This window comes from Capsicum annuum, chromosome 11 (genome assembly GCF_002878395.1).
Source record: "Capsicum annuum cultivar UCD-10X-F1 chromosome 11, UCD10Xv1.1, whole genome shotgun sequence".
Classification (NCBI taxonomy): Eukaryota; Viridiplantae; Streptophyta; class Magnoliopsida; order Solanales; family Solanaceae; genus Capsicum; species Capsicum annuum.
The window spans coordinates 74948261-74960734 of record NC_061121.1 but is presented as its reverse complement, the minus strand read 5'-3'; the positions used below and the strand labels follow the sequence as shown (position 1 = coordinate 74960734).

Genomic DNA, 12474 nt, shown 5'->3' with positions numbered 1-12474 from the left:
TATCGGATAGGATTGACTATTATATTTCCTTAGGCTTGACATCTTACGAGGGTCACCCATCAGATAGGCTTGACCAGAGAGGTATTTACCCGTAGCACGGTATTGACACCCTTCCAGCTTGGGTTATAGGTTAGACCCTACCAATTGAGATTCAAGGCATGTTAGTAAGGTGACTACTTCCCACAGTTACAGTTTCAGTAATAATCTTTAAAACTCTGGACTGTCAGATATAGTCATCTATCTCAATGAGGAACTCAGATAGTTCTGTTAATTTGTGGACCACCCGTCAGATAGGCTTGGTCTCATATAAAGTTATTCAGTATTAGATCTAGAGATCACCTGTCAGATAGGCTTGATCTTAGTCTCATATTCTGTTGAGTAATCTCATTATCAGATCCCGAGACCACCCATTAGATAGGCTTGATCCTAATCTCATATTTAGTTGAGTAATTTCAGTATCAGATCTAGAGATCACCCATCAGATAGGATTGATCTCAATCTCATATTCAGTGTAGTAATCTCATTATCAAATCCTGAGATCACCCATCAGATAGGCTTGATCTCAGTCTTATATTCAGTTGAGTAATCTCATTATTAGATCCTAAGATCACCCATCATATAGGCTTGATCTTAGTCTCATACTTAGTTGAGTAATCTCATAATCATACCCGAGATCACCCGTAAGATAGGTTTGATCTTAGTCTCAAATTCAGTTGAGTATTCTTGTCATCAGATTCAGAGATGATCATTTCATATCATTGATAGTAGATTCCAAAATCATCCATTAGAGAGGTTTTATCTTTGATGCATTTAGTCGAGAGTAGGATGCTCAGAATTCAGTCTATGATATGAGTAGATTCAGTTAATCTGTTTCAATATCATCAGTTTTTTAGATCACTCACTAGATAAGACTGATCTCAACTCCAATACCCAGTTATCAGTATCAGATGATTCAGTGTTCAGTATCTTAGGCATTAGTAGTGACTTCAGATGGCAGTAAAGTAGTATCCGCATTTTAGTATTTCAAGTCATGATGATTTTAGTATTCATTACTCTCATGATAATTCAGTTAAGTAATTTTTCATGCATAAGCCCTTGCATTTAGTCTTACTTCCTCTTCATGCTCGATATATTCCATACTGACATATTTGAGCTATGGTGTTTTATTTGACACCATAGGTTCAGAGGCACGAGATCCAGAGTGCCCTTAGTAGCTCAGTCCCAGTCAGCAGCAGTAGACATAGTAGTTAGTCCTCTTCAGTCGAGGATGATCCTTATTTTTATTATTATCTTATCAGATTTTGTTTAATGTTAGTAAATGGAGTTAGTTGGGGACATATCCCATTAACTCCATAGTTCAGACAATTTAAAGGCTTTTCAGACAGGTGTATCAGTATTCAGTTTTTAATTTTGAGTATTTTTAGATGTTTTGAACCTTATGGCCAGTTTTTGCATTTATTATCAATATTATGCAGTGTTAAGGTACAAATATCAGTAAAGGGTTGGATTGTGGTCCTTCAGGATCATAAGCACCATATGACGTTCCAATTCCAGAAAATCTGGTCATTACATCGGTATTTTAGATCTAGAGATCACCCAGTAGATAGGCTTGATTTCATTCTCAGATTCAGTTGAGTAATCTCATTATCATATCAAGAGATTACCCATTAGATAGGCTTGATCTCATCTCAGATTCAGTTAAGTAATCACATTATCAGATCAAGAGATCACCCATTAGATAGGCTTGATCTCAGTATCAGATTTAGTTGAGTAATCTCATTATCAGATCCAGACATCACCCGTTAGATAGGCTTGATCTCAGTCTCAGATTTAGTTAAGTATTTTCATTATCAGATTCAAGACTCCTCTGCTAGATAGGTTCGATCTCAGATAAAATCTCTTCTTGTCATTGATAGTAGATTCAGGGATCATATATTAGAGAGGTTTAATCTTTGATTCAGTTAGCTGAGAGTAGAAAGTTCACAGTGCAGTTAGTGATGTGTGTACATTCAGTTAATCAGCTCCAGTAACATCAGTTTCTGATATCACTCGCTAGAGAGGACTGATCTCAACTCCAATACTCGGTTATCGATTATCAATATCAGGGGATTTAGTTGTAGTGAGTTTATTGGTGAGTTTAGATGATACTAAAGTAGTATTCGAGTTTTAGTATTTTGAGTCATGATGATTTCAGTTATGATTTGTGCATTCATGTATGTGTTCTCATTCAGTACTTTCATGATTATTCGGTTAAGTATTATTCATGCATAAGCCCTTGCATTTAGCCTTACCTCATTTTCATACTCAATACATTCCCGTACTGATGCATTTGAACTATGGTGTTTTATTTGACACCTTAGGTTCAGAGGAATGAGATCTAAAGTACCCTTAGCAGCTCAGTCCCAATCAGCAGCAGTAGACGTAGCAGTGAGTCCTCTTCAGTCGAAGATGATCCTTATTATACTATCACACCAGATTTTGTTTATTTTCAGTAGATGCAGTTAGTTGGGAACATGTCCCATCAACTCCATAGTTCAGACAATTTAAAGGCTTTTCGGATAGATGTATCAGTATTCAGTTTTTAGTTTTGAGTATTCTAGACATTTTGAACCTTATGGCTAGTTTTTGCCAGTTTTCTGTATTTATTACAGATCTTATGCAGTGCTTAGGTATAGATATCAATAGAGGGTTAGCTTGTGGTCCTTCGAGATCATAAGCGCTGTGTGACATTTCGGTTCCAGAAAATTGGGTCGTTATATAATACCACTATATTTCAAGGCAAATACAACCGCCAACAACTCCAAATCATGAGTAGGATAGTTCCTTTATAAACCTTCAACTGTCTGGAAGCATAGACGATCACCTTTTTATACTGCGTCAAAACACAACCAAGACCTTCCTAAGATACGTCACAAAAGACCACAAACCCATCATTGCCTTCCATCAAAGTCAAAATTAGAGTCAAAGTTAGCTTATCTTTAAACTTCTCAAAACTCCCATCACAAGCATCCAACTAAGAAAACTTAACCTTCTTCTGATTCAACTTAGTCAAAGGAGCAATAATCGATAAAAAGCCTTCCATAAACCTCCTATAATACCTGCCAAGACCAAGAACCTCTTGATGTTTATTGGAGTCATGTGTCTAGGTCACCTATTAACCACAACGACCTTTTCCAGATCCACCATGATCCCCTCGCTAAATATAATATTACCAAGAAAAGTCACAATGTTCAATGAAAACTCACACTTGGAGAACTTGACATACAACTATTGTTCCTTCAAGGTCTATAATACCACATGAAGGTGGTTAGAATGATCCACCTTACTTTTGGAATAAACCAGAATGTCATCAATAAATACAATGACAAAGAGATCCAAGAACTGCCGTAAAACCCTATTTATCAAATCCATAAATGTCGTTGGGGTATTAGTCATTCCAAATGACATTACCAAAAACGTAAAGTACCCATACCGAGTATGAAAAGCCATCTTAGGTTTATATACCTCCCTAATCTTTAGCTAATGATACCTAAGCCGAAGATCTATCTTAGAAAGGTCTTGGTACCTTGCAACTAATCAAACAGATTATTTATCCTTCGGAGGATACTTTTTCTTAACAGTCACATTATTCAACTGTCTGTACTCAATGCACATCTGAAGGGAACCATATTTCTTGCACACGCACAACATCGGTGCACCCCAAGGGGATACACTAGGATGAATAAACCCCTTATCTAGAAGATCCTTAAGTTGCTTCTTGAAATCCCTCAACTCAGCCAGAGCCATTCTATAAGGAGGAATAGATATTAGACAAGTGGCCGGAACCAAATCAATACCTAACTCTATTTCCCTATCCGGAGGAACACCCGAAAGATCATTCAAAAAGACCTTAGAAATTATTTACCACCGGGACTGACTTTAAAGAAGGACCTTCTAAGTTAGAATCTTTAACCCATACCAAGTGATAAAGATAACCTTTAGAGATTAACCTCTGAGCTCTAAGATAAGAAATAAACCTCTCCCTAGGAGCTAGGGAACCACCCTCCTACTCTATAACCAGTTCACTTAGGAACCTAAAGACAACCTTACGGGTCCGATAATCCAAGGACGCATAACAAGAGTGTAACCAATCCATCCCAAGAATAACACAAAAATCCTCCATATAAAATTTAAACAAATCCAACAAAGTCTGCCTACGACCAACAGATACCACACCCCCTATAGACTCTCTCAGCAATAACCGAGTCACCTATCAGAGTAGAAATAGAAAAAAGATCTGAAGTAACATCAGGATCAAAACCAATACATACAACCACAAATGGGGTCACATAAGAAATAGTGGACCCCAGATTAAGTAGATAATACATGTCACGAGAAAAGAGTTGTAACATACCAGTAACGACATCAAGCGATGCCTCAAATTCCTATTGGGATGCCAAAACATACAACCTGTTCTGGCCAACACTAGAACCAATAAAAGTAACAGAAGTAGATGCGGTACCACTGGGTGCAGGAGTAGAACATAAAGCCATCGGTACCTTATTTGCTCCAGTGGAAACCTTAGTAACCAGACAATCCTTGAGCCGATGACCTGTCTGGACATACTTAAAACATTTGTCCCTCTATTAATTACAATAACCTCAATGAAGATTACCACAAAACTGACAAGAAGGGCATAAAGAAATTGATTAACCCCCACTTGCCTAAGATTGGGCACTCGGTGCCCAAAAATTATTACCACCCTGATGACACCTTTCAACCGAATGTTATAGGCAAATAGAACTAGCAGTAAAGAGGGATCCAAAACTCCCCTACTTCTTTTTTTGCCATTTGCTGCTATCCTGACTACCCTGAGACTAAGCACCTCCCTGATTAGAAAACCTGCTCCTTTTACTCTACTAATCTCTGAAGTCTGCATGTTTCCTCTTCTCATCCTCTATCTGCTGTATATGAACATTCAATCTAGAAATGTCCATATTTTTAATAAACAAGGTAGTCTTTATTTTCAAGATCAAATCTCGATTAAATCTAGAAGAAAAATTTCTCATTCTCACTCTCATGTCAGCCACCAAATTAGGAGTATACCTTGACAATTGATGAAACTTCAAGGCATATTCTTTGGCAGGCATCCTCCCTTTCTTAAGATTCATAAACTTCTCTATTTTTGCTTCTCTTAGCTTTTGAAGAAAGAAACAATCTAAAAAGGCACAAGAGAAGGCATCCAATAAAGAAATCTCCTCAAAATTACCTCTATCCCTATCCTACTCTTCAAACCATTAGTACACAATATCCTTGAGCTAATAAGCTGGAAAGTTTACACCTTCTATATCAGTAGCCTACATCAGCTAGAAGATATTCTCTATCTCATCTAAGAAACCCTGAGGATCCTCCTCCACCTTCACACTAGTAAAATTAGAGAATTTAATTTCATAAATTGACCAACCCTTGTGGTCTCAGCAGATAACCCACCAGATATATCCCGCTCATCCTGAGCAGTAACTAATTTAGCAATAGTATGAATAGACTGACAAATTTTGCATTACATACCTCACCCTAAGGAATAATAGTAGCAATCAAAAAAACTCCAAAAATTTGGTGATAAGACCCTAAGATCAAAGATAAACTCCAGACATAGGACATACCCCATCAATATTGTCCTCAGGTAGGATTAAACAGTTTCCTTGTGTTCCAAATCATCGAGGTTTTATCTAAAAAGTGAACAACAAAAAATTTGAGAAGAATTCCAGGACTTGGACTCCAAGAATGAAAATAGAATACCAAGAAAGTAAGATATTCCTAAATGCCTTGTAGACTCTCTCCTATGACTGTGTCACCCTACACACCCATAAATAAGACTCTACTCGACGCAGCATTATGGACTCCTAATTGACCATAAACCTAAATCTCTGATATCAATTTGACATAACATAATTGGAGACCTTGTTATAATAGGCAACCTAAGTCCAACCAGGATCGCGAACCACTCCCTATTACTCAACCCAACCACCATTAGCATACCTTCACTCAGCTAAATTTCTGAATATGTAACAAGATAACATAACTGAACAATGAATGACTTTGGGATAGGTCTATTGCTAGACCATCCCTACCAATTTTTTGTCCACCAAACCATACTAACCAAACAACCATATAAAACCAATACCGAACCAAGGGCCATAAACTAGGCCATGACTTAATGATATCTAAAACATAATATGATTAATCCCAAAATGAAATATGATAGAAGAGTGAGAAATTATATCCAATAATGTTAGCCCCAATACCAATGCCAATATTAAGGCCAACACTAATTTGATCCCTCCCATTTCAACCCATAGCAGTACCACAAAGCCTCTAACCAAAAGAGTAAGAATATCCAACTAGGACATGCCCCCAATGATATCAAAAATCAATATCTAGAAATAAATCAAATTGTCTAAGAATATCCCTAACAAGAAATAGAGCCTTCTAAAAATATAGAAGATCACCACTTCAATCCAACAGTTGTCCATGAGTTAATCACTACGTAGGAGGATTAAACAGTCAACTCCTACATATCGTATGTATACAGCCTCCCAAAGATGAGTTAGTAGGTGAATGCTAGAATGAACTCAGGATAAGGATAAAATAATTCTATTTATAAAACCAAGTAAAACCCATATATATGCACATAAACCCTACATATGTATATATATATCCATGCCATCAAAGGGGACCTATTTTAGCAAGCCATTAAAAACTTTTTCCTGAGTTGTGTAGCTTTGCCATCCTAAACTACCCATGGGCTATATATGTTCGAATCCCCCAACAGAAAGGGGCCCAGTGCATAAAGCTGCATGACTAGGGAAGAAAACCTTAGATGACTAGTAAATCCCCAAAATATAAAGTGTGACATCATGTACATGATCACATGGAATAAACCTCACATCATCAAATATGAGTTTCCAATTTTGGTCCTCCCGGGACCTTCACCTTTCATAGCATTGCTACACACCCCGCCATTATTGCCCAATTTAAATCATTACGAAGCAACCAACAAATTCATTAACCCTTCTATTAAATAAGGCCATTAGTAATGGTATCATCATACCAATATTATTTGCAAGTTTTTTCCATAGACAACCACATATAGTTTTAAGAGATTTCATATACCCTTCATGATTTCCAATTAACCAAAACTGTGGCCACCATGGTCTTTTTAATTTATTTAGAACCATTCAAATCATTCATATCATTTAGGGTTCCATTACCAAGTTTAAACCATGCATAAGTTCCATTGAAAAAACAATATTATAGTGAAAACATTGTTAAAGGCATTTTATCAAACATATTGGGGACATAGTATTTCCAAAACCAAAGTCCATTACCAAAGAACCATTCCCATGAAACCAATTGTCCAAAACCACCATTAATGCATATAAAAGTATAATTAAAACTTAGGAAAACCATAATTATGAATTTATAACAAAAAACCCCAAATTATATTTAAGAACCCAAAATAATACAATATTCATATTACATAAACATCGTATAAAACTATGCCTTTAAATGGAACTAAGAATGAGGGAAGATAATATGCCTTAATTGACAAAGTAGACAGAGAGAAACCACCAAAAATATCACCAATTTAGTCCTCTATTTGAAACTATAGTTTTCCTACTCGAAGCTATTAAGAGAGTTATAGAGTGTTTAGGAAGAGTTTCTAAGTGTTAATGAATAGAATAATAGGTTAAATAGCCTCCCAAGTGATTTAGAAGTCTTGGGTCCTTATTAGGGTAAGTGGGGAAATGTCCAGAATACCCCCACTAAACTTGCACAAAAATCCCATCATAGGGGTACGACTGACCCCCACTAGTCATACCCTTTGATAAGAGTGGTAACCACCACTCGTATCCTAATTCTTAAACCTTGGACCCAATATTATTCAGTGTATGCCTCAACCTACCCAAGTCGTATTGATAGCATGCGATCCTTACCCTTACCCATTTCCTTGGAAAGATAGAATCTTAAAAGGTTTGAACACACTATACGAGTCCCTGGAATAACTTATACCCTGACTTACGTATCTTGGTGATCCGCTTGTACTTAGATCCAACTAAATTTACCAAGTATAAGGTTAATTAAAGGAACCAAATGATTAGTATCCAACCATATGACTTATACAACCAAGTCGTACCCATTATAGTGACCAAAATCCATCCCACCAACCAATATTAGTTTGAATACGACTGGACCATACCATTCATACCCTAACATATGGATTATACCCATGAGTCGTATTGTGATCAAAGACCAGAACTTCAAAAAATTTTCTAAGGTACAGAAACCAGGGTGTTTTAGAAAGGCTCTTATCACCTTTTAATATTTTATAATGTCGATATTTTATGATATAGTGGAGGATATTATGAAAGTACTTATGGATGACTTTAAAATTGCTGGAGACTCATTTGATGTTTTTCTGGCCCATTTGGCCAATTCACTTTAGAGATATGAGGATGTAACCTAGTTATAAATTGGAAAAAGTGCCACTTTATTGTGAAAAAATGGATTATTTTTGGATGCAAGATTTTAAAGAGGGTTATTTAGGTTGAAATGGAAAAGATAGAGGTGATTGAAAAAATTACCTCCATCGATTTCAATGAAAAAATTACCTCCATCGATTTCAATTGGAAATATTAGAAGTTTCTTGGGTCATATGGGTTCTTTAGGATGTTCATCAAGGATTTATTTAAAATTCCTAATAAATTGTTCAAACTTTTAGAGAAAGAAGTAAATTTTGTGTTTGATTAGGCTTGTATCAAGTCCTTTGAGTTCCTTAAGGAGTGGTTGATCTCGACACTTATTATTGTATCTCCAAATTTGTCCTTGCCTTTTGAGGTGATATGCAATGCTAGTTGAGTGGCTTTAGAAGTTATCCTAGGACAAAAAAATAAGAAGATCCTTTACCCAATATACTATGCCAACAAAGAATTAAACCCTACCCAAAAAAATTATACCATTATTAAGCAGGACTTACTCATTATAATTTTTGCTTTTGAGAAATTTTGGTCCTATTTGATAGTGACCAGAGTCATTGTTCATACTAATCATGCAGCATTAAGGTATCAAAATTTGAAGAAATATGTTAAGCTAAGGTTGATTCATTGGGTGTCATTGCTGCACGAATTTGAGTTTGAGGTGAAAGATCGGAAGGGCATTAAAAACCAAGTTGTAGACCACCTATTCCGCCTTAAAGAGGAGTCAATGCTAAAATTAGGGGATGAGCTTAAAATTGATGATACTTTTCCAGATAAGCAGGTATTGGCAACATCTTAGGACTTAATCCCCTGGTTTGCTGATTTTGCCAGTTATTTGGAAAGTGACCTTCTCTGAAAACACTTGTCATTTCAGCAACGCAAATAATTCATGCATAAGGTATGAAAGTTTTTATTGGATGAGCCTTATTTATTTTGGGTATGTTTGGATGGATTTATTCATAGGTGTATTCCTGATGTATAGATAATGAGCATTCTTGAGGCTTGTCAGTCATCACTAGTTGGGGGTTATCCTTGTGGTACCCGTACAGCCCACAAAATTTGGCAAAGTTAGTTCTATTGGTGGACTATCGACAAAGATGCCTATGATTATGCTTGTTCTTGTGATCTGTGTCAGCAACAAGGAAATATTTCGTAGAAACATGAGCTCCCCATGACACCTATTTTGGAGTTAGAGTTATTTTTGTGTGAAGAGTTGATTTCATGGGTCCATTTGTGATTTCTTATGGGATGAAGTATATATTAGTAGTAGTCTACTATATTTTGAAGTAAGAGGAGGTAGTTGTGCTTCTATATAATGAGGGTTGAAGTGTCACCACTTTCTTAAAGAAGAACTATTTTTCATTATTTAGCACTCCATGTGCTATTATCAGTGGTAGTGGGTCTCACTTTGATAATTATCTGTCTAAGACCCTGCTAAAAAATATGGTGTCAAACATAAGGTGGCAACACCTTAACATTTGTAGATGATTGGGTAGGTTGAGGTCTTCAATTGTGAGGTCAAGTCTATATTGGCGAAGACTGTGAATGCCATCTAGACTAATTGATCAATAAAGTTAAATGATGCACTTTTGTCTTATTGGATAGATTTTCAAACCCCGTAGGTGTTTCTCCATATTAGCTTGTGTATGGTAAGGTAGGCCACTTACCAGTCAAACTTGAGCATAAGGAACTATGGGCATTGAAAAGATAAATTTTGAGTGGAGTGATACTGTGAATTTGAGGATGAGTATGGTGATTGAGTTGGAGGAATTCCGACTTAGAGCTTATGATATTTCAGCTTTGTACAAGGAGAAGATGAATTTGTATCATCACAAAAAGATTGAGAAAAGGGTGTTCAATCTTGGTAACGTGGTCTTATTGTATAATTCAAGGATTTTCTTATTTCTTGGCAAGTTGAAGTCTACGTGGCATGGACCATTCACTGTGGTTAGCGTATTCCCGTATAGTGCATTTGATTTGAAGCGAGACCGAGAAGCCCAATTCAAGGTGAATGGGCAACATTATAAGAACTATATAAGATATATTGAGGAAGTAAAGGTTTCTATTGAGTAAGCCTTGGCAAAGTCTGAGTATTAAAGGCATTCGGGTCGTGTAGCGATGTTAAATCAGGTGCTTTATCAGAGGCAACCCATGGGCTTGTTTGTACATTCTGAGTATCCAGCATAGCCATATCATGCCATGACACTAAATATATCATATGTTGGAAGGCAACCCAATGTTTTAGTATTCACTTTGTTTTCGCATTTGTAGGTTTAAAGCACGGGAAAACACTTGGAAGCTGATAAAATTGCAAAATTTTGACAAGTCCAGGTAAGTGGACTCACAGACCAATTTATAAGGGTCTTAAGTCCCACCTACGATAGATAAGTGGTGTCGTAAGTGTAAAGAAAATTGTTAGGGCATTTTTGGGTCTCCGAAGTTGTACTTATGAACCCACTTATGGGGGTTATACGTACAACCTACGACCCTTCTTATAAGGTTCATCAAAGTCAAAGGAAAAAGAATTGTAGGGTCACTTACGACTACCGTAAGTACCATTATGAGCCATAAGTTGCCTCATAAGTTGACCAAAAATGAGGGGTCAAATTTTTCAAATCTGGGTTGGGCCCAAGTGACCTAGCCCAATCCAACCAGACCCCCACCTTTAAAATTCTCAAACCTAACCCTATACCTCACTACCCAAAATTTTAAAACTCCCATTCCTTATTAATCTTCTCAACTTCCATTTTAATCTATAAAAGGCAAACACCACTCCAAATACAATCACTTGCATGCATAATCATGAGAAAGTAGGGTTTTATCACACATTTATCTTCTACTTCTAACTCTTCAAATCTTGGTAAATATTTTTTGGCTCAAACTTGTGAAAATCATGTTCTTACTAATGGAATTTAAGAGTAATGCTTGATACAACCTAAAATTGATACTTTAGCATGAATGTTGAAACTACTAGAGCCTAAAATTTAAAAAAAAATTGAACCTATCAATGTTTTTGTTCGAAATACTTGTGATCATATCATATAAGGAAGTAGATGTTGAATAGTGTAGGAAAAACCCAAAATACATGTATGTTACCTGTTAAACTTAAAGTGATACATATTATAGTGTTTGGAATTATGCGAAAACTAAAATATACACTATGTGGGATAAAAATTTTGGGAAAAAGTTGAAGTACCCTTAGGAGGGTACTTATGTAAGCACTTATAGGCCTCGTAAGTAGCACTTACAAGGGCGTAAGTGTCCCCATAAATATCGGACCCAAAGCTATGAAACTTTTGGTCTTTATCTGATCCTTGTGAGGGAACCTATGACCTCCGTATGTACCACCTACAGCCCGATGGTGGGTTCGTAGGTATCCTACACTAGGTTTTTAATTTTTTTTTAAAAATCTTTTCATGTGTTTTAAGCACAGATATAGTGGCACCAAAAGCTGCATAGAGGAAGTGATTTTAGTATAGGCTCTTGAATGATTCTCTCGAGCAGAGTGGCTCCATGGAGGAGTAGCACGTGAATTAGGATAGCACCACATTGGCCCTATGGCAAACTAGGGGTAGTTCATAGAGCAGGCAGCAACGACAACAGTTGTTGCTACATTGGGCACCTATCCCACACAAGATATTGTTTAGCTAAGCTCTCAGCCTATACCACCATAGGATAGAGCCCAGACCTATCAACCCTGTTTTCTCAAACAGGACCTCGAATGAAGAATTTGAGTCAAACACCACCACACTCTTCCCAGTTTGAGAAGGAAGAGTATGATTCATCTACTGATGTAGAGGAGAAGGTTGAGTTTGGATCAGTTTTTGGTTTTAGATAATACAGGTTGAATCTAGATCTCAGTCTGAGAAGGGGTCAGAAGATGTATATAGTTCAGCTAGTGAGTCAGTATCTGGCTCTATTATACCCCAATCTGAAGAGGGTGTAGCCCAGGGTCCCT

The 12474-nt window shown here is 36.7% G+C and overlaps 1 protein-coding gene across 1 annotated transcript; it reads left to right on the top strand.

The window, feature by feature from the left end:
* The first annotated feature begins 10208 nt into the window (after positions 1–10208).
* LOC124888856 lies at positions 10209–11975 on the top strand. Its single transcript, XM_047400149.1, has 3 exons — positions 10209–10585; positions 10788–10847; positions 11945–11975. Exons 1-3 carry the CDS (start codon positions 10209–10211, stop codon positions 11973–11975), a joined length of 468 nt encoding a protein of 155 aa, XP_047256105.1.
* The last annotated feature ends 499 nt before the right edge of the window (positions 11976–12474 follow it).